The 25,500-nt window shown below is 37.4% G+C and overlaps 1 protein-coding gene across 4 annotated transcripts in view; it reads left to right on the top strand.

Moving 5' to 3' along the window:
• PTPRM (protein tyrosine phosphatase receptor type M) overlaps positions 1–25,500 on the top strand; it is a 1,028,886-nt gene that overhangs the window by 404,831 nt on the left and 598,555 nt on the right. For all 4 annotated transcript variants that reach the window (XM_036752813.1, XM_036752827.1, XM_036752817.1 and 1 more), the window contains 2 exons: positions 6,789–6,963; positions 20,233–20,526. In XM_036752813.1, the coding sequence (XP_036608708.1) occupies positions 6,789–6,963; positions 20,233–20,526 (469 nt within the window). The remainder of the gene's footprint in view (positions 1–6,788; positions 6,964–20,232; positions 20,527–25,500) is intronic.

The following is a 25,500-nucleotide window of genomic DNA, read 5'->3' as shown; positions in this document are numbered from 1 at the left end:
AGAACATTGAGCATAAAACCCTCTTTTTACATATGTGGAAACTAAGGCCCAGAGATATAGAATGATTGCTAATCTTTGTTAATTTCTAATTCACTCCTGCAAAGGAACATAATGAAATGTGCCAAACAGTTTGTCAAAAGTTGATTTTCTAGTGCTGTGAAGATGAGAAGAAAGCCATTTATCATGCTTTGCATCTGGATCTACATTTTAATTTTTCCCGCCTGGACAAAACATAACCTTTCTGGTAACAATTGCCTTTTATCATTCCCCTTTCTTTTTCTCTCTCCCTTCCTACTTGTTTCATTTTCCTTTTATTTTTACATTAATCTTCCTCTCTTTTGCCATCTCTTATAGTCCTTTCCCTGTTACTCTTTCTTCTCTCTTCTTCATTTTATCCCTCCTTTGTTTTCTAAATGGGCCCTTAACAGTTTCTAGTCCTTATGCAGCTGTATTTATCAACAGGAAAAAAAACATACTTACCAAAAGTTACTGTGATTTCATAAATTGTAATGGGCATACTTGAGTTTGAGTGATTAACCTTGTAGGCATTTAGATATTGCTTTCCACCCTTAATACTCATTCCACATTTTAGTGGAAGTATAATATTTATGATTGTACATGCTTAACCTAGTTTAATTAGATTTTTATATTCAGCTAAGTGTATCAGCTGGACATGACCATTTTTTCTAGGTCTTAAAAAATCTGTGTTTCATGTAATATGCATGTTTATAAGAACAAAAACACATACATAAAGTAGGTTACAGGGGATTATATCTCATTATAATTCTAGGGAATTTATACATTTTGTAATTTACATTTCTTTGGGAAAGAAACAAAAATAGGATTTTGTTAGAACAAAAATGGTGTGGATAAAGAAACACATTAACCATACATTAAAAATATATTTAAAATATCAGTAATAAAAGTTTAGACTTCTTTATATGTTGTTTCATGTATCTCAAGAATAAATTGGCATTTTTTTCCATAGTCCAAGTGTTTTTAGAATGAAACAAGTCAATAGTTTTGCATATATACATATATATGTATATATATAGAGAGAGATATCTTACTTTAAAGTGTATATTGTAAGTTACATAAATGTGGTTCACACATGCTAATATTAGTTCAAAATATTAATAAGGGCTCATGTTTAACATTTGAGCTTCCATTAAAATACTAATTCTCATTTTTCTTTCCTTGGGAAATTTAAGTAATGAATATATCTAGTACTGACTGGTTGCCACAATATGCCTTCTTATTTTTTGTTTCCTTTCCCCTTAGTAATTTACTATAACTAATTGGTCTTAGGGAGGGAAGGAGGAGCTAGTTGGCTAGTTCAGCTTTGTTCCTTGATTACTGTATTAGTTGATGTTTGGAACCTGTCTTCTTGCTTCTCCCTTGTACCCATTGGTCTTGCCCACTTCCTCATCCTTCTTGTACTTGGATTGTACTTGCCTCTCTTGACTTTCAGCTCTAGCCAGTGGTAGATGCTTTAAAAAGAGGGTGCTGCTGTGACTAGAAGGTAGAGCTGTACAAAACAGAATACAATATAACTAAAGAGCTAACAGAGACAGTAAAATAAGCAGGCTTTATATAGAGGACATATTTGTGCTATGGTGGAGGGGTGGGTGGAGTGCAGGCTACTACATAGTAATATAAGGGAGGGCAAAAATAGGTCAGGACCAGGGGTTCCCAGTGGAAACAGGTATGGAAATTGGCTAAATCCAGTGAACTTATATAGGGTTCTTACATGGATCAAGCGTGAGGAGACTTTGGGGGAAGAATGGTACTGTTCTTGTGCAGGTCATTGTTAAGGGATACGAGCTGATTCATGCTAGGAGGAATGCCTGAGCAACTGATAACTAGTTAGTATTCAATTCCCTGGTGGTAGGAGAGGGTGCTTTCAGCTGCTATTGAAAGTCTTACTTTGCCTGGATAACTTAGAGGATAACTTGATTTTTAGCGGGGCAGGGAGGCAACTGAAGTTGTTACACCCTTCCTATAAGATTTGCCATGATCTCCAGAGAGACAAGAAAGCCAGACAGCTCTATGAATTAGTACATTAAAGAAATAAAAATTTTATTGCTATATTTTATAATATATCACCTATTTTTTCCCACTGTATCCCACATACTCCCAGAGGGCCATCACTTGTTTTACAAAGTTATCTGCTACTTCCACTGGTCAGAGAGTAGTGATAGAGACTTAAAAGGGGAAATTGTTTAACTCTCAATAAGAATTCTGGGATTTGGAGTTTTGTCTCCCCCTGTCCTTCCCTAGCCAAGGAACTCTCATATAATTTGGAAACCAAACTGTGGAAATAACACAGCCCTGTGGATAACTTGATTAAGTCTTTGAGGAGATTTAGGAGAAAGAAAAGCAGAAAGGCAGACAGGTAACTATGGCAGAGGTGGCATAATGATGTTGGGTGTGTCTGGAATCCACTATGGGAGCCATCATCTTAATTCACCGTATATAGATAGACCAGCAGCAACCAGAGAACCAGGGTGGTAGATAAACTCATCATTAGTGAACTTTCCCCTATCTCTGCATGTATCTGGTTGGCTGAGAAAGTGGCTTCTTTCTCCTCCATTTTTTTTCTTCTCCTTTGGTCCTTTCTAGCTGAGATTTTAATTTAAAGCTTCTTCCTTTGGGGCTGTTCTTTGCTGTCCAATGGTATTTTTGATAATATTGACTTTTTCTACATAAAAAGATTATTCCTTGTTGTTATATGTCTTTAATTACAGTCAGTGTTTACAAAACTAATGGTCCTGGGAGTTTAGCTTCTCGGATGTAAGTAGCTATAAATTTTCCTTGGGGCAGCTAGATGGCATCTTAGCGTGCAGAGTGCTGGGCTGGCAATCAGAAAGATTCATCTTCTTGAGTTCAAATGTGGCCTCAGGCACTTATTAGCTGTGTGACTCTGGTCAAGTCACTTAACTTTTTTGCCTCCATTCCTAATCTGCAAAATGAGCTGGAGAAGGATATGGCAAACCCACTCTAGCCTCTTTGCCGAGAAAACCCCAAAGCGATAAAGAAGAGTTGGACATGACTGAAAAATGACTGAACCACAAAGTTCCCCTTTTCAGCTTGGTGGCTGCATGTGACCTGGGGGTTGATGTGCTTTGGTATTCTATTATGTACTTATTAAAAACTTTCTAAATTTTGCAAAGGAACATAGAGAGAATTCCAAATTAACCAGGGGTCATTGCTGATGGGCCCAAGGGAAACTATTGTTGATACTTAAAGAGTCTGTTGTGTGGGTCCCTATGGGTATGAAATTTCCCTTTCCTGCCGGTCTTCAGAAAGAAAAAGACACCTGGAGACCAGAGAAGATGGCAGTGACCAGAATAGAAGGCCAAATTCTAAGCATGTCCTTGTGGACACACTTGCAGAGGCAATGGGTGAATTCTGTTCCTGCCCCCTTCATAGAGAGAAGAGGATGGAGATAGTAATTTTTTTGCCTTTCACAGCAACACTTAGGAATTATAAGAAAGAATCTATAAGGAAAGGCACTGGATTTTTTCAGATTTTGAGTGAAGTTCACATGAAAGACTATTTCTACAGTAGTTTTTTTTTTAAGTATGAAACAAGTAAAACTTTAAAAAATAGCTTTCTCAAAATACTTTCAAGTGCATACTTATTGGCCCTCCAGGAAAGATAATCAACTTTGAAGAAAATATTGATGCCCTTATATGGGGAGAACCATATTTGTATCTGAACTTGGCCAAGTCATTTCCCACAGAACTTCTGATTGTTTACAGTATGAGAAATCCAAAGCAGCCATCAGGAGGGCCAGTTTGTGCCAAGCTTTGGGTTAGGTTATCTTCTCTATGTTGAAGGCTCTCAGATCTATTTGTCTAATAGCCCCAACTTCTCTCCCAACCCCCAGGCTCTCTCTCCAACTGCCTTTTAGACATCTCAAAGTGGATGGATATCCTATGACATGTTAAACTTAACATATTCAAAACAGAACTCATTATCTTTCCCTCCAAACCCTCCCTTTTTTACTAACTTTCTTATTATTCTTGAGGATATTATCATCTTCCCAGTCACCCATGCTCACCATAGTCCTGGTCAGATCTTACCATTTTCACCTTCAGATCACCTCTTTTATATACTGCCTTCTTTCCTCTGATACTAACACTACCTTGACATAGGCTCTTATCACCTCGTGCCTGGATTATTGCAAAAGACTGAAAGGTCTCCCCCACCTCTAGTCTCTCTCCACTCTAGTCCATTCTTGCTCTCTTCTATATTCTCTCTGAACCAGTCCTCCTTGCTAGTCCTCACATGGGACACTCTACTCTTTCTGACACTGAGCATTTTCACTGGCTGTCCCCCATGAGTGGGAATATTCTTCTCTATCTCCACCTCCTAGATTCCCTGCTTCCTTCACATCTTAGTTAAAGTCCCCTTTCTGCAAGAAACTTTGTCAATCCTCTTTAATCCTAATACCTTCCCTCTGAGATCACCACCAATTTATCATGTATAAATCTTGTTTGTTACACAATTATTTGAATGCGACTGTGAGATTCAATTCCCTGCCTCCTTACCACTATCTCTCTTTGCACCTCCAACACTTAGCACACTCCCTGGTATGATATAGGTGCTTAATTAATGCCAGTTAATTGATTTCTTGATGAACTTCTTTATTCAGCAGCTATATTAAATAATATATTTGCCACATACAAAATTCTATGGTCTTGATTTTTCCTTAAATGTGAAATTATTTTGGCACATAGTACCTTTTAAAGGAATAAGAGGGAACCCAAATTACAAGTATGCAGAAATAAAAGTAATCATTTACTAATATTTTATTAGCCTAGCATTTTGACATTAATGTCCAGATTCACATTGCCTTTGGCATCATGCATTATGTAAAAGACTGTTTTGCATGTCTATTATTTGCCTCTTTTAATGCTTACAAATAACATTATAAAGTTAATTTCTTTTTGTTAACAACCAAACACCCTAATTACAGAACTGAAATCCATTTTGTTATTAGGCTTTAGATTTCTTAAGTGAACAATACAGATTTATAACATTGAAAAAAATGTACACTTCAAGGTACAAGGCTTCCTGGGTACTGGGGTAGGGTATTTAGTGTATAACAGGTATTTCCGTCTTGTTTTGACATATTATTCTGTCTTATATTTCATCATCATCTAGTCACTTACTTTTTGGGGTGAGAATAGAGGCAGTTAAGATGATCTTTCAAGTTCAGGTGATAGATAAGGTGAAGATCTCACCTCAAAAAATAGTGCCACAGTTAAATCAGTAGGGTACAGGGCAAGTAGCTGGCAAGAGGTAAATGATGATATCAAAGTTTTGAGTTCAGGTACCTGGGAGGATTGTGATATCTTGAATAAAAATAGAGGTTGGAAAGAAGGGCAGGCTTTGGACTTTGTTTGGTCAGTTGTTGTTGAGTTGGGTCTGACTCTTCGTGCTTCCATTTGGGGTTTTCTTAGCAAAGATACTACAGTGGTTTACCATTTCCTTCTCCAATTGATTTTACAGATGAGGAAACTGAGGCAAACAGGGTTAAGTGACTTGCCCAGGATCACACAGCTAGTAAATCTCTGTGGTTGGATTTGAACTTAGGTCTTCCTGACTCCAGGCCCTGAGCTCTACCTGCTGCACTAACCCTAGCTGCCCTAGCTGGTCAGTTATTGAACAAATACTGAACACTTACAAGACATACTGTATACAAGGTCATAGCATACTGTTTCTTCAACCTGGCCTTAGTTTCACAGCAGAATTCCTTCTTTATGTCTAAGAGAATATTATCAAACAAACATTTAAAATATATTTATTGAGTATATACTATATACAAATCATAATTATTTCTTTAAAAATTATTTTTCTTATGCACATAATCATCAACAACTGCAAACATTTCAACATACAAAAATGAACAAAGGGCTTGTATAGAAAGATATGAGCTGCTTTTGTGTACAGTGCAGTTTTTTTTTAAATAAAGAAGATGTATATTAAGTTAAACAAGGAACTGATAACAAAAAATATTACTATCTTCTTGCTCCTGTACATCAGACTTGAGTCTTCTCCCTCAAGTCCATACCTTCTGGATCCTGGACCCTCTATTTGGTGGGTCTTGGCCCAGCATCTGGACCCCCATGGTAGTTGGTCTTGTCATGGTATATTCTAACCCCTGTCGTGATTCATTCTGTGATTTTAATCCTTGTGAGGATTTATGTGATTCTGTATTCATATGCAAAGCGAGGGCAATAATAGGGTAGAATATAGCTTACTTGATTAACTAGGCAAACATTTAAAAAAGCCAAAGTGCACTGAAAAAGCTATTTGTTAGTTCATTAAGGAGCTAAAAGAGATTTTGTAATTTAAGTTCTTTATGCAAAAGAAAGAGGTGGGAGGGTGGCAGGAACAGGGAAAGAAATTTGCCTAGTATCTTTTTTTTAAAATTTTAAGTAGGAATAATTTAACAGAATTAATATTCTGAAGGAACAAAAAAAAAAAAAAACCAGCAGATGAATGCCCACACTCTTAAATCAGTATCACTCAAGCTCTAAAGTGTTTAGGATGGCAGAATTTCAGAACCCTTACCAGCTGTTCTCCCTGAACAGTTGCCTCTAGATAATGAATGCTTTAACTGAGGTCTGCATGGGAGCAACATCTGTATCGTTCCATTGGGCATTTTTGAAGTTTGGATATAAGGGTTACTCTTAAATGCTTTGAATTTTTTCACCTTAAAATATAACTTTTTTTTCTTTCTCTCCTTGCCTTGTCACCTCCCTACCCCCACACAGGGCATTGATGGAAGGGATGCACCTCTAAAGGAAATCAAAGTGACAAGTATTCGTCGATTTACAGCCTCCTTTAACGTTGTGAATACAACAAAGCAAGACGCTGGGAACTATCGTTGTATGATTCGCACTGAAGGAGGTGTTGGGATATCAAACTATGCAGAATTGGTAGTTAAAGGTATTGGATTTTTTTTCAATCTTCTTAGACTCCTATACTGAAATAAGTACACATTGTAGACTTGTTAGTTCATTACATTTTTAAAGCTCAGACTTATCTGCTTCTTCTGAAAAGCAAGTCTATAAAAGTCCGTGGTGACAAATTGCATTTTAAATACATATTTTGCACATGGGTTATGTTTTTGAAAGCTATATTTTATTTATGTTTTCTTGCTTGTTTGCAGTGGGAATGAATGTGCTCTTGGCAAATGCTTCTGCCAAGTCCATATGCAGTGATTACAACCTATAAATTTATTTAAGGAATGAACATTATTTACTGATAGAAAACCACTTAAAATGCAAATATTCACCAGACAGGAGTGTTTATGACAGGAGGGTGGTTAATAAAACCAAGCAATGTTCATATAAAAATGCCCAGTCACATCACACAAACAATATTGATAAAACGGTGTTAAAATTCATTATGTTTCAGTAACCATCTATGGCTTTATTTCGCATGACAGGAAAGTTAAGTCATCATTGACCAAGTAGGCAAGGAAATGAAAGGAGGAAAAGGATTATTTTTCTTGAGTTGGTCAAGGGTTATTTCACTAGTTTCTCATGTCCTTCAGCTGAGGAATTTTTTCCTGATCCAGAAGAAATAATCTAAACTATTGGTGCTCGATCTCACTGTTTCACATGGTTTATGGGTACCCATTTGTATTCCGTTCTCGGAAACCTGAGAGATAACTTGGTTTTCTTCATTGTTTGTGTATACACATATACATATATACTTATATGCATATACATATATAACTATACCTATTCTGCACACACACACACACACACACACACACACACACACACACACATGCACCATGCATACTCCCTGACCATATGTTACTTGTCTGTATCTACATTCCTATTGGTGGCAAGGTGGTATAGTGAGTGTTACACAGATGAGAAAATCATTCTTGTCCCGTATCTTATATACTGTTTAATTAAATGCTTTTTTCTTTGACCTAATACATCCTTTGGTTGACTAGTAACAGAAATACATTGATAGTAACACAAATACTTGTGTGTATACATATATACTTACATATACACAGACATATATGGATGTATGGATGTGCATATGTGACATATATGCATGCATACCCTGCCTTAATACTATTCTAGGTTTGAGATATACTTTAGGTCCAAGTTAGCATCTTCTCCAAAAAATAGCATGGATTCCTGCACTTTCACGTTTGCTGCCTCACCAGCAATAGGAACGTAGATACAGACAAGGAACGTGTAGTCAGAGACCACGCATGATGGTGCCCAAGTTTAGGGAGCACATGTGGCAGGCTACCCACATGATTGGGCCTGTTCATGCTTCTGATGCTATAGAATCATTTCTGTAGCATCAAGCAGGCAAAACTTCCAGGCAGCTGAGTGGAAAAGGAGTGGCAAAAGGTCTTTTCAACTCCTTTAATGGCCCTGGTTATCATGCAAATTAATTAGCTGTTTTGTCCTGCATTCTTTCATTTCTTTCATTTGTTAAGCGTTTTTGCCATCCAGAAAATCTCCAGAGGTCCCTAATTATCTACTGGTTTCTTTGAAAAGAAAGTAAAACTCAACCATTGTAAGCTTGTCCTCTACTCCAATTGTATGTTTTTGCTGACTCCTATTTCTCTTTGTATGTGTGCATTAATATTAAGTAGCTAAGGGAGAGATAACATTCAATAATATTCTAATGTAATAAATGGCCTGGTTAATACCTCAACACCTGTAAGTCTGGTTGATCTCCAGTGTTCAGTGCTAAAATATAAAGCCTTCAAATGCCCACATGGAATGTGAAATCTGAATTATAAATATTTAGACCAACAATTGATGAAGATAGGACATGAGGATTTTTTTTTTTTGGTTTATAGCCAACATTTAAAATTATTGAACTAATAGATTATAAGCTCTCTGAGGGATTTATCTTTGTATTTCCTTCAGTGCTTCACATAGTACTTTATAGGCTGTGCACAAGAGGTATTTATTGAATATCTTTGCGTCCATTTAATAACAGCACTTAAATGCAGATGTAATTTAAATTCATTAAATTATAACGGCAAGCATTAAATGTTAGAAATTATCTTTTTGTTGAACATTAGCCATAACCTATACATGTATTTTCGTAAAATGTACAAGTATGTATATGTCTACTATATACCTACAAAACTATATGCCTACATATATCTATCTTTTTACTCGCTGTAATGGCAATTTAAATTTGAAGATCTTTGCCACCCATTAATAGGCCATGTGACCTGCCTGCATCATAGGAAGCCTGTCACATGTGGTGGGAGGAGCTTGCTGAGAGGAAAAGAAAAGTGTGTCCCAGGAAATGCCTGGAGAGCTGTTAGAACTGAGGGAGAGAGCAGATGCAGACCGTGCTGTGCTTTGAGTGTGTTTGTTGGTGGCAAAGCCCCAGTAGGGGGCGGTGTATCAGTAAGGCAATAACAACCATGTAGATGATAATGGTCAAAATGCCTGTGTGGTTCTGTATCACAAAGCATACGAGACTCTCCACATAGAAGATAGAAGAAGTAAACCATTTATTCAGATACCAGAGAACCAGATCGCACAAGCCAACCTATCAGAGCAGAAAAGGATTCGATATATAATATCACAACATGGTGCCTCGCCATCCCCAAACCTCTCTGACCCCCTGCTGGGGTCTTCCCAAAAACAAATTCACAGTACAGCTAAGTCAGCCTGTTCAGCTCTAACTATCATAATGGCGGCCATTAGCAGCCATAACCGCTCTCTCTCTCTCTCTCTCTCTCTCTCTCTCTCTCAGCATTTCCTGTGACATAACTTCCTCTTCCTGTCAGGAGGCTCCTCCCACCACGTGACTCAGGTCACATGGCCTAGTAATGGGTAGGAGAGATCTTCAAATCTAAATTGCTACTACAGGCGGGAAGGTTATGCAATGGAATAGTTCTGTACTGTGATATTGCGTATTGAATACTTTGCTGCCGAGATGGATTGGGCTTCTTGGTTTTGGGATCTGGTTCTCTGGCGTCTGAATAAATGCTTTACTTCTTCTATCTTCTGTATGGAGAGTCTCTTCTATTTTGCGATACGGAACCACATGGGCATATTGACGATTATTGTCCATATTGTGATTGTTGCCTTGCTAATACATGCACATACATGAAGTTGATATTTTTTCTTACTTATGGGCTTAGGTGAGGGCAGCTGGGTGGTGCAGTGGATAGAGTTCAGGGACTGGAGTTAAGAAGACATGAGTTCAAATGTGGCTGCAGACACAAACTGGTCACTGTGTCCATGTTATGGCTCTTATCAGTCACAGTATCTAAGTTATGACTGTCTGAATTCTGATTAAGTATCTAAGGTATGATTTTTTAAAAAGTCACAATGTCTGGGCTTCCACCTTTCACAGAGTTTAAATTAATGGCTTTTCACTTCTTACTGTATGTTTTGGCTTTTCCCCAATCAGGACCCCACAATCTATTTTATTCAAAGAAAATAATAATGCTAAAATAATAACATGTTCTTTTCTGTTTTTTTTTTTTTTTCCTGAATGAGGGCTTTTGGATGATCTCTCTCTCTCTCCTTCTCTGGCTCTCTCTCTCTCTCTCTCTCTCTCTCTCTCTGTCCATTTCTCTATTTGAGCGGTCTCAATTAGATTAGGCCCAGAGTAGGCAAGTAGGTAGTTTATGTAGCAAATCAGTATCTTTGAGATATTCTTTTCTGCTGTAGCCTGCCTGGTTATTCTTCAGAATAAGTTTGAAATGATTGGAACCAATAACTTTGTCCTTATCTATGATATGTAAGTTTCTTTCCTTAGATTATTTTCTTTTGGGATATTTCCAAGCCTTTGCCAACTAGTATTGAAGGCTCTTGAGATCTGTAGTGATTATCATTTCCCCTACTACATCCCAACATCTGTATCATTGAGGCTTTACTCTCACATGACCAATCAAATTCAAATCCTAACCATCAGACTTGTCCAAAAGTGAAGTGGATAGTGGATTCTACCTTGTTGGAGGTTTTCAAATAGATTCTAGATGTCAGCTATGATATAAAATGGGTATGAGATGGACTAGATGGCTTCTGAGGGCCCCTTCCAGATCTGAAATTTGGCGATTTTCTGAAAGTAATAGGCTTTTTGAAAATTGTGCCTGAAGAAGCCAACTAACGCAGCAAACTTAACTTTTTTCTTTACACCTTCATTTCAAAAAAGTTGCCCCCATTCTGCCAACCACCATTTATTAATTAACCAATGTCTAGCTCAGTGCCTTGAACATAATAGGCACTTAAGAAATGATTATTGAATTTCACCTAAAAACTATTTAATAAATGGTTGTTGAATTGTGATGAGTCTCCTCTGTGCAAAGCCCTACTCTGTACAAGGTACTAAAGAAGATACATTGATAATTTTTAAAATTTAATTTAATTTAATTTTCAGTTAAAATTCTCTTCCTTCTCCCTCTAACTCCCTGACCCATTGAGAAAAATAAAACCCATTGCAAATACGTTTAGTCAAGCAAAACAAATTCTGCATTATCCAGTCCTTACCTCCCCTACTGAAATATGTTTCAATCTGCACTCTGAGTTCATCACATTTCTATGTGGAGACACATAGGATGTTTCATCGTGAATCCTTTGGAATTATGGTTGGTCACTCTATTAAGAATAAACTTTCTGGGGGCGGAGCCAAGATGGCAGCTGGAAAGCAGGGACCAGCTTGAGATCCCTGCCGAGTCCCTCCAAAAACCTATAGAAAATGGCTCTGAACCAATTATAGAGCGGCGGAACCCACAGAACAGCGGAGGGATGCAGGGCTCCAGGCTGTCCTGGGTGAGGTCTATCCCACACGGAGCTGGGAGCTGGGAACGGAGTGGAGCAGAGCCCAGCCTGAGCGGTGTGGATCAACCAGACCAGGAGCCGGGCGGAGCGGGCCCTGGTGCCCTGTGTCGGTGAGCTGCGGCAGTTGCCGGTCTTCTCAACCCACAAACACCAAAGACTGCAGAGAAGGTTAGTGGGAAAAGCTGCGGGAGTGGAAGGAGTTCACAGTTCGGCTTCCAGCCCCGGGGGCAGCAGAGGTGGGGCAGCTACAGTTGCTGCTGCCTCTAGCCCCAGGCCCACCTGGTGGGAGGAATTAAGTGGCGAATCAGAGCAGGAGTGCAACAGCCTACTGAAGATTTAAGCCCAGTCTGGACTGGGGGTTCTTGGGGAAGGAGTAGTGCGGGTGTGACAGAGCTGGCACCTCCCCCCCAAATGTGGAACATAGAACTCGTTAGTCTACAAGCAGTCATACCCCACTGAAAAACTCAAGGGGCAAGTTAGTTGGTTGGGAATATGGCCAGGCAGCGAGAGCACACCCAGATTCAGTCTCAGACTTTGGATTCTTTCTTTGGTGACAAAGAAGACCAAAACATACAGCCTAAAGAAGACAACAAAGTCATAGAGCCTACGACAAAAGCCTCCAAGAAAAACATGAACTGGTCCCGGGCCATGGAAGAGCTCAGAAAGGATTTGGAAAGGCAAGTTAGAGAAGTAGAGGAAAAATTGGGAAGAGAAACGAGAAGGATGTGAGAAAACCATGAAAAACAAGTCAATGACTTGCTAAAGGAGACCCCAAAAACTACTGAAAAATACACTGAAGAAAACAACACCTTAAAAAATAGATTAACTCAAATGGCAAAAGAACTCCAAAAAGCCAATGAGGAGAAGAATGCCTTGAAAGGCAGAATTAGCCAAATGGAAAAGGAGGTCCAAAAGACCACTGAAGAAAATACTACTTTAAAAATTAGATTGGAGCAAGTGGAAGCTAGTGACTTGATGAGAAATCAAGATATTATAAAACAGAAGCAAAGGAATGAAAAAATGGAACACAATGTGAAATATCTCATTGGAAAAACCACTGACCTGGAAAATAGATCCAGGAGAGATAATTTTAAAATTATTGGTCTACCTGAAAGCCATGATCAAAAAAAGAGCTTAGATATCATCTTTCAAGAAATTATCAAGAAGAACTGCCCTCATATTCTAGAGCCACAGGGCAAAATAGAAATTGAAAGAATCCATCGATCGCCTTCTCAAATAGATCCTAAAAAGAAATCTCCAAGGAATATTGTTGCCAAATTCCAGAGCTCCCAGATCAAGGAGAAAATACTGCAAGCAGCCAGAAAGAAACAATTTGAGTATTGTGGAAACCCAATCAGAATAATCCAAGATCTGGCAGCTTCTACATTAAGAGATCAAAGGGCTTGGAATATGACATTCCAGAGGTCAATGGAGCTAGGATTAAAACCTAGAATCACCTACCCAGCAAAACTGAGTATCATGCTCCAAGGCAAAATATGGATTTTCAATAAAATAGAGGACTTACAAGCTTTCTCAGTGAAAAGACCAGAACTGAATAGAAAATTTGACTTTCAAACACAAGAATCAAGAGAAGCATGAAAAGGTAATCAAGAAACAGAAATTGCAAGGGACGTCAGTATGAGGGTAGCTGAAGGGAATATGCATATACATATATATATATATATATGTGTGTGTGTGTGTGTGTGTTTATGTATATATAGGTGAATGTGTATGTATGTATATATCTATGTGTGTGTGTTTATATATGTGTATATATGTGTGTATATATATGTATGTGTGTGTATATATATACATATATATGTATATATATACATATATATATAAAAAAAGAGAGAGAGCAGACAGAGTAAGTTGAAGATGAAGGGAAGATATCTAAAAGAAATAAAATCAAATTAAGGGATGAGAGAGCAACATACTGAGAGAGAGAGAGATAGGGAGAGATAGAATGGGGTGGAGTATCTCACATAGAGGTGGCAAGAGGAAGACGTTCTGTGGGAGGAGGGGACAGGGCAGGTGAGGGGGGAATGAGTGAATCTTGCTCCCATCAGAGTTGGCCTGAGGAGGGAATACCATGCATACTCAATTGGGTATCTTACCCCACAGGAAAGAAGAGGGAGGAAGATAAAAAAAAATAAAAGGGGGGAGATGATGGAGGGGAGGGCAGATGGGGGTGGAGGTAATCAAAAACCAACACTTTGGAAAGGGGACAGGGTCAAGGGAGAAAATTCAATAAAGCGGGATGGGTTGGGAAGGAGCAAAATATAGTTAGTCTTTCACAACATGAGTATTGTGGAAGGGTTATACATAATGATACACATGTGAACTATGTTGAATTGCTTGACTTCTTAGGGAGGGTGGGTGGGAAGGGAAGAGGGGAGAGAATTTGGAACTCAAAGTTTTAAAAACAGAGGTTCAAAAATAAAAAAAAAAGTTTTTGCATGCAGCTAGAAAATAAGATACACAGGCAATGGGGTGTAGAAATTTATCTTGCCCTACAAAAAAGGAAGGGAAAAGGGGATGAGAGGGGAGAGGGGTGATAGAGGGGAGGGCTGACTGGGGAACAGGGCAATCAGAATATATGCCATCTTGGAGTGGGGGGAGGGTAGAAATGGGGAGAAAATTTGTAATTCAAACTATTGTGAAAATCAATGCTGAAAACTAAATATGTTAAATAAATAAATTCAAATTAAAATAATAAAAAAAATCCTAAGTGCTGGTACTTATGAAAAAAAAAAAGAATAAACTTTCTACAAGTAAGATATTTCGAATCTGTTTTAATATATAGAAGCACCAAGATGGAATAAACATCAGGCCAGCAATTAATACAAAAATAATGAGCTCTAGTTTATGTGTTTCATTAGGTTCAAAAGAGCATAGATTTAAAGCTGGAGGAACCCTTGGAGGCTGTCAGCCCAATAGTTTCATTACATAGCTGAAAACTGGGGCTCTGAGAGATTAAAAGTGACTTGGCTGCAAGGATGCCCTGTAGTTGCTTTGTGTATACCTTTATATGTATATGCCATCTACTTCCTTAGAACATAGGCTTTTGAAGACAGAGACCAATTTGCTTCTGTCTTTGTGTCTCCCAGTTAGGTGGCTCAGTGTAGCAGGTTGGGCCTGGAGTCAGGAAGACCTCAGTTCAAAGCTGTGCGTTCAAGCTGTATGACCCTGGGCAAGTCACTTAACCCCGATTGCTTGGGTTTCCTCATCCATAAAACTGGAGGAGGAAATGACAAATCACTTCAGTATCTTTACCAAGAAAACCCCAAAATGGGTTGTGAAGAGTTGGACGGGATGGAAACGGCTGAACAACAATAGTAATTTTATTTCCCACACTTACCACATTGACGGTCATGTAGCAGATGCTTAATAAATACTTGATTGATTGATTGCCCAAAGTCTCACAGGGCATAACAGAAGTAGGTGTTGAACCCAAGTCCCGTGACTCCAAACAGAAGACAAGCTTTTCCTCACAACCATGTGTGAAATTGTGCAAATATTTTTACTCTCATTTTAGGGATGATGAAAGTGAGACTGAGACAAGCTAAATGACTTTTCCATAGCCAAGGAAGCCAGTACGTTTCAGAGTCATAATCTGAAGTCAGGTCTCCTGACTCTAAGTATAGCATCATTTCTACTATGCCATTTACTCTTTACCATATACAGAGGCCTATTCGCTGAATGGGCATGACCAAAGTGAGAGCCTGAGAAGGCCTTAGGCAAAAAAGGGCCAACGTCTCCCAAAGCATCCTGGGCCATCTCCAGTCATCCTGGTGAATATCAGGCCACTGGACCCAGATGGCTCTGGAGGAGAAAGTGAGGCTGGTGACCTTGCCCAGTCCTCCCTCACTCAAATCAAAGTCAACTGCAAGTCATGTCATCATTTCCCTAATGTCATGGTCCTCTTCAAAAACGAAGGACAAACACAACAATAACTATATACATAGTCTAATGAGATGGTGTAAAATAGGAAAGCAAGAGTTTGTTTGTTTGTTTGTTTGCTTTGGAGGCAATTGGGATTAAGTGACTTGGGAGGATCACACAGCTAGTAAGTGTCTGAGGCCAGATTTGAGCCTAGATCAAACCCCAGGACCAGTGCTCTTTCCACTGCATCCCCCAGCTATCCCCAAAAGTGAGAGTTTTGTGATAGAAGACTTTAAGTTTTTCTTCTTGACTCAAGCACTGCCTTGTTTTATGAAATTAGGAAATGAGCTGCTCATATGGACCTCCATTTTCTTGTCTCTAAATGCGTAAGATTAATATTTTTGGTTTTTTTTTTTCACCAGAGATACTATCACTTTAGAGGTACATATACCTATCAAATCTCTTTCAAGGAATACGTAAATCGTATGCGTTATTGGGGGCTCACCAGGAGAAAAATGAGACCAACAGTTGCATGATCTAAGAAGAATAAAAATAGGTCAGGGAACCATGCAGCGGCAAAGACAATTTGTTTTTGATAGAATAAAGGTCTGGTTTATGCTCATCATGAATGTGCTAGCTTTTACCAGATTAGGTAGGTACGATCTTGAATGCTGGGTAGCTGGGTGATACATTTGATAGAATACTGGGCTTACAATTAGGAAGACATCTTCAGGAGTTCAGATCTGGCCTCAGTTGTGTGACCCTGGGCAAGTCGCTTAATCCTGTTTGCTTCCATTTCCTCATCTGTAAAATGAGCTGGAGAACGAAATGGCAAATCACTCCAGTATCTTTGCCAAGAAAACCCCAAATGGGGTCACAAAGAGCTGGATACACCTGAAATAATTGAACAACACCCCCAATCTTGAATGCTAAACAGGGAGAGCCAGTTACTTTTTCAGGGCACTCTAGTAATATGAAAAATTATTTTGACATATTGTAGAATTTTAGTTTAGAGTGAACCTTTATTATTGTGCATTTTGCTTCCCCTTCCCTCTAAGCATTTTGCAAATGGGAAAATTATGGCTGAGTCATAAGGGCTCTCAATCACTGGGTGGCTGGGATTAGAGAAAGATTCTAAGTATCCCAAACCTTTAGTCCAAAGTCTATTCCATTATATCATATAACCTCTTGGTATCCTTACAATCAAAATTCTTAATTCAACTATCATAAAGCCTCTATGAGAGGCAAAGCGCCAAAGAAGGTGTAGAGCAGGCCTTGTAATTTGGATTCAATCTCATTTCTGACACATAGCTTCTGTGTGAACCTAGGTAAGTCACTTAATCTCCGAGTGTCCCAGGTAACTCCCTAAGACTTTGCAAATTGCAGAAATGTGCCAATTCTTATTGGATGCTATGTATTTGGATTACATCAAAGGTCACATGGAAAAAAAATCGAAAAAGCCCCAGGAGTGTATTCTCTTCATGAATATATCACACTGGAAGGGAAAAACATCTTTTTTATAAGTGTAGTCTATTGTTGAAGAAATAATTAATTTGATTTGTACCCTCACTTGTATTTTGAGTCATGAACTCTTTCCCTTGGTGTTTTTCATTTTATCTCACTCATTTGAGATTTCTATTTATTGGGGATTTTGGAAGAATTAGTGCACAATGTAAATACCTGCTTTATTTCTGTGCTGATTCTAACCTCTCAGATCATAGGTTTCTTTGCATACTCAGCTATGATATATCCAGTCTTCATTCAGATCTCACATCTGAGGTAACCTATTTGGACCGCACCTCAGTGGGAGATGCAAAGAGAATAGTTCTTCTGGGACAATGAAGCAATAAAATCAAGTCTATTTTAGATACTTGTAAGGTATAAAGGGAATCAGTGTAATCACTAACCCTTATGACCTTATGCTAGAGTTGCATTTTGAATGGTATTTCAGCAGGCCTTGCTAGCCTTTGCAACTTGAAAGTAATTAACTGTTCTTTCAGCATGGCTACATAAATGCCTTAGGATGCTCTACAAAAGTTCCATTTCATGTCTTGGTTCAAGAAACAGTCTAATGATTTAAATTGATGCTAAATCATTTTTTAGTTCAGTCAAAACTGTTTAAAAATATGAAATTTCTACACAAAGCTTTAGTTTATAAACTGTGGAAATTATAATTTTGACCATCTTGCAGTAAATTCCTAATCTTCAGAAGGTGAGGCCAGCATTTATAGCGCCATATTTTGACTTTGATGTCTGATGAGGTTTTCCCTAGACATTAAAAATGTCACTCTGATGTATCCCCTGCCTCCCCATACCCAATAAAACAAAACAATGGAAAATGTTTTTTGCGGTTTCCTTAATGTGCTAAAATATACCATTCCCTACATTTCAGCTTGATCTCTGAGGATTTATGGGGGGAGGGCATTGGGAAAGAGAGAGGCGAGATGCAGCTAAATGGAAATAGAACAAAAGCCTATACTAACTTAAGAGGGCCCACTTGAATCATCACCTGATTGTATATATTTTTTCTGACACTAGGAAAAATGATACATTATAAGTAGTAGAAATTTATAATATCACTTCTCACAGCTATTACCTATCCTGATTTATTTTCAGGATATTGTTAACTCCATAGGTTCCAGCCACTGAGAAGGGATTTCTTTTTGGGTTTGGAGAACTGTTCATGTAGCAGCTCACTGATGTACTGAGGAAACTAACTTTTACTTTCCAGATAATTATTTAGGGGGAAAATGGCTTTTTAACTCACACAGAACACAATGTGAGGAATGTTGCCATTAGTTTATTCAAGTTTCAAGCAGGAGAACATAGGGTTGTACAGTTCTTTAGAAGGCTTTGTGTCCCAGTTGTCATGATGATCAGATAGGATAATTTTTGCAAAAATGCTTTGTGCTATAAATTCTGCCAAAATATAAGGAGTGGCATATTATTGTTGTTAATCAGTCACATTGCTATAGCTTACCTTAGCAAAAGCAGTGAGGTTCTCTCTGCAGATTCAGACTTTACAATCCTATAGCTTTAAGTACAGGAATCATAAGTAGTCAAAGGATATGATCATGCAGGCTTTAGACAAAGAAATCAAAGTTAACTATAGTCAGAAATTGAAACATCTCTGAGCTACCATCTTGTACTTATCAGATTGGCTAATAGAACAAAACAAAAGGAAAATCATGGATGTTGAAGGGGATGTGGGAAAATTGGGACACTGATGCACACTGTTGGTGGCACAGCTGTGAACTGATCCAGTCATTCTGGAGAGCAATTTGGAACTATGCTCAATGGGCTATACAACACTGCAATGCATATCCTTTGATCCAGCTATACTACTGCTTGGTCTAGATCCTAAAGATATAAAAAAGGGGGGAAGGACATATTTGTACAAAAATATTTATAGCACCTTTTATTGTGGTAGCTAAGATTTTGAAATCAAAGAGATGACCATCATTTGGGTAATGGCTAAATAAGCTGTGGTGTATGACTGTGTAAGAAAGACAAGGAGGAAGATTTAGAGAAATCTGGGTTTACATGAACTGATGCAAAGTGAAGTAAGTAGAGCCAGGGAACATTGTACATAATAACAGCAATATTATACAATGAAGAACCGTGAAAAACTTAGCTATTCTCAGTAATACAATGATCCACGACTAATGATGAAGCATATTATCCTTCTCCAGAGAAAGAATTAATATTTTTTGAATATAGGCTATAGCATGCTATTTTTTACTTTCTTTCATTCTTTTTTTTATGTGAGTCTTCTTGTACTTAATGACTAATGTGGAAAAGTTTTACGTGATTGCACATATATAACCTATACCTGATTGCTTGCCATCTCAGGGAGAGAAAAGGGGAGGGAGGGAATAGAATTTAGAATTCAAAACTTAAAAAACAAAATGTGAAAAAAAAATTGTTTTAACATGTAATTGTGGAAAATAAAATATATTTTAAAAAGAAAAAAAGTAGAAGAATCATCAATGGGAATCTTTTAGAAACAATTAACCAATTTCTACTGTATGTTAAAGTAGTTTTATTGTGGCAACAGAAATAAGAGGAAGCTCCACGTAACTAGGAAGAGATCGAGCATTTTCTTGATATTTTCAAAGGTGTTTTCAAATGATGATGACTTGAAGGGAAGTAGGCTTGCAAAAATAAAATATAATCTCCAATTAGGAAGGTTTCTTTCAAACTGCATTTGTCACTTACCTACTGTGAGAAAGGCAGCCTGGGTTTTGTTTTCTGAATAGGGATCTGGATAGAATTGTTTAAGCTTCATAAACAGATTGGTGAGGAAACTAGTTGGAAGTTTTTGTTAAAAACTCTAGGTCTCAAAATTTATAAAATCTCCAGATTTCAGAAATGATTAAAACCTTTTTAAAGTTAACATGAGTAGAAATCTTTATAACTTCATTTTGAAATAGTCTTAATATATTTAAGAAAATTATTTTAAGTCTTAAACTTCATTTTTGAAAGTGAAGATTTCTTTTTGGTTGAAAAATACCTTTCTGGTTTGATGTTTCAGAACCGCCTGTTCCCATTGCCCCACCTCAGCTTGCGTCTGTGGGAGCAACTTACTTGTGGATACAACTGAATGCCAATTCCATCAATGGGGATGGACCCATAATTGGGCGTGAGGTGGAGTACTGTACAGCAAGTGGAAGCTGGAATGACCGGCAGCCGGTAGATTCACCGAGTTATAAAATTGGGCACCTGGATCCTGATACTGAATATGAGATTAGTGTATTGCTCACCAGACCAGGGGAAGGAGGAACTGGATCCCCTGGACCGGCGCTAAGAACAAGGACCAAATGTGCTGGTGAGTTACCAAAATGATAGTGAGAACTTCCTTTCACTTCCTTCCCTTATGTTGTGTGGATTAGGTTTCCCTTATATTTATCCTTCCCACCACTGGTTGGAACTGTGGCTTAGGTTTCGAATTACCTTTTGTGGACAGTGACTATGAATCTCAAGGTCTCAATGTGCTATATATCTATATCTATATCTATATCTATATCTATATATAGTGGTTAGCATATAGCATAGGGTGGGTTTCATAGAGCAGACCTGTCTCCTCAGGTTTCTAGGAATAACTATCTTCTTTTTTTAATCACAGTATCCTCAGAAAGAACAGGAGGTCAGATTTCTTTTCTTGTTCCATTGTTCTAACATTTACAGTTAAAGTTCTTATTCCCCCCTCACCCCCAAAAGAGTCCCTATAAGACTGTGAAGGAATGGAAAACCTTTTTAATGTTCACCATTATTGATGAGTATTTCATGGAGGGGCCACTTGCCATTGGCTTTGGACCTATTTGTCAAACAGACAGTGGAGATTTGTGGACTGTGTAAAGATCTCATTTCTTCACTTGTAAAGATATAGATGACTATGCTTCACTGAGTTTTAGCCATCTCAGAACTCAAAGTAGTAGGTGAAAGAGGAAAAAAAATGCACATACATTTGTATTAAAACAAAACAAGCAAAAAATCTACACACAGAAACAAGCATGAGTTATAAGAAAATTGCTATGAAGATAATACTTTGCTGTACGAAGAAAAGGTATAATATAATATTAGGACATTGCAGTGTGATTTTGACATTTTCATTAGAAATCTGTGGGGCTTACTTTGGTAAAATAAATGTTTATTTTAAATGTCATTTAAATGTCATTCTTTGGGAGATGCAGCCACATAGGCCCTATTAGTTTCAGAAACAAAGGAAGTTAGATGCTTTTAGATAGAAAAGTTTAAATAGTCCCTTTTGACTACTGGAGTATTTTTAATGCATTTATGTTATAGATCCTTTTATTAAAATAAGAGTAATAAAATAATTTTTGTTAAATTTATTTTTAGTTTTCAAAATTCACTTCCATAAGATTTTGAGTTCCAAATTTTCTCCCCATCTCTTCCTTTCTCCCACCCCAAGATGGAGTGCAATTTGATAAAGGCTTTACATATGCATTCATATTAAATCTACTTTCACATTAGTCATGTTGTAAAGAAGAATTAGAACCAATGGGAAAAACCACAAGAAGAAGAAACAAACCAAAAAAAGAGAGAGAACAAATAATATGATTCAATCTGCATTCAGACTCCATAGTTCTTTTTCTGGATGTAAACAGCATTTTCCTTCATGAGTCTTTTGGGAGCTGTCTTAGATCCTTGCATTGCTAAGAAGAGATAAGTCTATCAAAGTTCGTCATCACACAGTGTGGCTGTTACTGTGTACAATGTTCTCCTGGTTCTGCTCTCTTCACTTAGCATCTGTTCATAAAAGTCTTTCCAGGTTTTTTGAAGTCTGCCTGCTCATCATTTCTTATAGTACAATAGTATTCCATTACATTTATCTACCACAACTTGTTCAGCCTTTCCCCAATGGATGGGCATCCCCTCAATTTCCAATTCTTTGCCACCACAAAAAAAGCTGCTATAAATATTTTTGTACACATGGGTCCTTTTTCCCATTTGTATGATCTCTTTTGGGTACAGACCTAGAAGTGGTATTGCTGGGTCAAAGGGTTGCACATTTTTATAAGCCCTTTGGGCATAGTTCCAAAATGCTCTCCAGAATGGTTGGATGAGTTCATAACTCCACCAACAATGCATTAGTGTTCCAATTTTCCCATATCTTCTCCAGCATTTATCAGAAAATAATTTTAAAACATGAATTCTATTGTGTATTCTGTTATCCAGAAGATGATTTTATCATTAGTATTAGGAGAGGAAAAAGAAAAACCTCTTAAAATATTAAAATTTATACTTGATATTTTTTTCCTTCTGGATTTGGAGAATAGATCCTCCAAGAACTTGTAAGGCATAAAATTCACAAAGATCTCTTTAATATTGCTAGGACAAATGGTGTGAATCCATGGGGAAATGTACCTGTATCTTTTTTGTGAATGAATAACATTAACTTATGTGGCTAAACTGTTTTAGCAGTCATCAGACCATGATATAATCCCCTGTACCCCTGGCCATTTATCATTGCATATACTTACAAAGAGCTAGAATAAAAATCATTGCTCGGGTATTTGTGGCTTGTCTACTTTCAAATGATCCTTAACTGAAATGGAGTTTCAGAAACCTTTTCTTTCTTTCCCTACCTTAGTCATGGCCTCCCACTATGATGTATGGTGGTGCTTCCTAAACTTTTTGAGGAAATGGTGGAAGTAGATCAATTGCTTTTGATTTCATAACTAAACCTACCTCCTGAAAATTCTGTGTGATATGTGTTTTGGAAAAAAAATCAAAATTGATTCAGATCATAGTATTTAGTTTTGTGATTTTTTGAGGAGTTTTATGATATATTTAGAGATATTTTGTTATAACCTATGTTAGCAAATAGTAGCTGACATTCAACAGTTTAGTAAATGACAGAAAAGGTAGGATCTGATCATTAAATATCAGCCTTAGCAGGGACTTAGGGGCCATTTTAATTCCAATGATAGAAGAACCAGAATGCTATCTCCAGCATGCCCAACAAGAGGTAATTCAGCCTTGATTGAAGACCTTTAGTAAAGGGGACTCTGCTATCTCTTGAGACAATTCATTCTACTTTTAGATTGCTCTAATCAAAAAGAAGCTTTTTTTCCTTTAAACAGTTCTTGTTCCAACCCATTGCTTTTAAATCTATCCTCTGGGGTTAAGCAGAATGAAACAAATCTCTTTTCTACATGACAGCTTTTCAGATACTTGAAGCAGCCATCATGTTCCACCAGTGTCTCCTCTTTAGGCTAAACATCCTCTGTTGCTTCAAATGATTCTCATGTGACATGGTCATGACACCTTTCACTATCCTGGTTGTCTTTCTCCGTATGCTCTCTAGCATATCAATACCCTTGCAAAATGCAACCCTATGCAACTTCCTAGATTTAGAAGTTATGCCTCCTACTCTATTCTAGTAATGGATTATATCAATAATCTCTTGTATTTATGGACAGTTCAATGGTTTTACATGTACTGTCTTCCTTTTCTTTGATTTCTCCCCTCTCTTCTCCTAGTTTTGCATCTGTTACCTTAGCTCTGACATAGGCACTATAAAAATGTCTGACAAACATTCACAAAGAATTTCATCACATTTTTCCAAATTGAAATGTGGCTGGTGAGAGTGCAGCCTTTAAAGAGAAAGAGACATTCTTTATAATAGCTCAACAGTTTGCTTTTAAATAAATCAAGAAGAAATTAATAGAGGGTGAAAGTTTGATTTTGAATTGATCTTTATTTGTAGACAGTGTGGATGCATTAAGACAACATGTCTGATGCCAAGCAGTCCAGTGGTAGAAATAATAGCATTTCGCATTGTATTTTTTTTATCATCGATAGCATTTATAGGAAAAAGTCTTTGTCTTCTAAGGCATTTATCATTGTGATTCATGAAAGTATTGAAGATGAAAAAATAAAGTCATTGTGATTGGTGAAGAAAGTGGTCATGGAGAAATATGGAAATAAGCCAAATGAGGACAATAATTAGGTCATTTTAGAGAGAGAACCAAAACCAACATAGGTTTTGGCAGTCTTGTCTCAGCTAGATGTATCTCAAGGAGGTCAATATAGAAGAGAAGTTCTCATATATGCCAAAATATTACAGTAGCACTTTTTGTAGTGCCAAGGATCTGGAAACAAGTTAGATGTCCATTAATTGGGGAATAGCTAAAGAAACTTTAGTGTAGGAATGTAATGGAATATCACTGTTCTATAGGAAACAATGAATATTAAAAAAGCAAAAGAATAGGAAGACATATATGAACTGATGCATTTACCAGGAAAATAATATATAGCAGGGAAATAATATACAGTGACTACAAAAAAATTAACCAGAAAGAATAATAACAACAAATGTTTGAAACTACATACTGTGAAATTTTAATAACCAATCTTGGTCCCAAAGAAAGGATATGACAAAATACCAGCCCCCTCCCTTCTTATAGTTGAGAAGAGGTGAGGTCATCTGTATGGAACAATGCATAAAATGTCATATTGGGTTCACGTGTTGGTTAGTTTGACTGAGCTGCTTTTTTTCCTTATTGTGTATCAAAAGGATTGGCTCTCTGGAAGGGGAGAGGGATATGTTGTAAAAAGAAGATGATATCAAAGTAAAAGGTATCCAGTAAAAACTGAAAAGAAAACAAAGGGATATCAGTTTATCAATATGTGGGTATATTTGTGCTCAGTCCATGAGGTAACCCCAGGCAGAAACTTTATCCATGTATACAGACTTGTTAAAATAAATATATGGCACATGCCTCTTCTTGAAATTTAAAAATATTCTGTGTAAGGAAAATTGGTTGCATAGACTTGTCATCACATCCAAGCACTTGTTAGACTACCTCTCAAAACCATGACTTGAAAAGTTGAGATGATGATGGAAAAACATTTTTTTTTCTTTTCATAGATACATATGAAGATGAATAGTTTACGGTTTCTAAAATCTGCCTTTTCCTTTTTTTTTAAGAAAACAAGGTCATGAGTCTTTACTAATTCTGTTCACCATGAAAGGTTACAAACAGTGCTTCTGTGGTCATATCTTCAAGGTTTCTTAGTACCCTGGGATGAGATTTGTCTGAGTCTAAAAACTTGAACTAATCTCAAGGAATTAAGTACTCTTTTATGACTCCCTCTTATATCATTGACTTCAGTTCTTTCTTAACTATTTCTTTGGACCTTCTCAGTTTGAAAGTTATTCTTATTCCAACAGTACATCAATGTGCCAACTTCCCCACAGCCATTTCAGTATTTGCCATTTTTCCTTTTTTATCAACTTCAAAGACTAATGATGAAGAGTACCACTCACTCTGTA

This window comes from Trichosurus vulpecula, chromosome 1, assembly GCF_011100635.1.
Source record: "Trichosurus vulpecula isolate mTriVul1 chromosome 1, mTriVul1.pri, whole genome shotgun sequence".
Taxonomy (NCBI): Eukaryota; Metazoa; Chordata; class Mammalia; order Diprotodontia; family Phalangeridae; genus Trichosurus; species Trichosurus vulpecula.
Note: the sequence above shows the minus strand (reverse complement) of the source record. Positions and strands in the feature narration are given on the sequence as shown.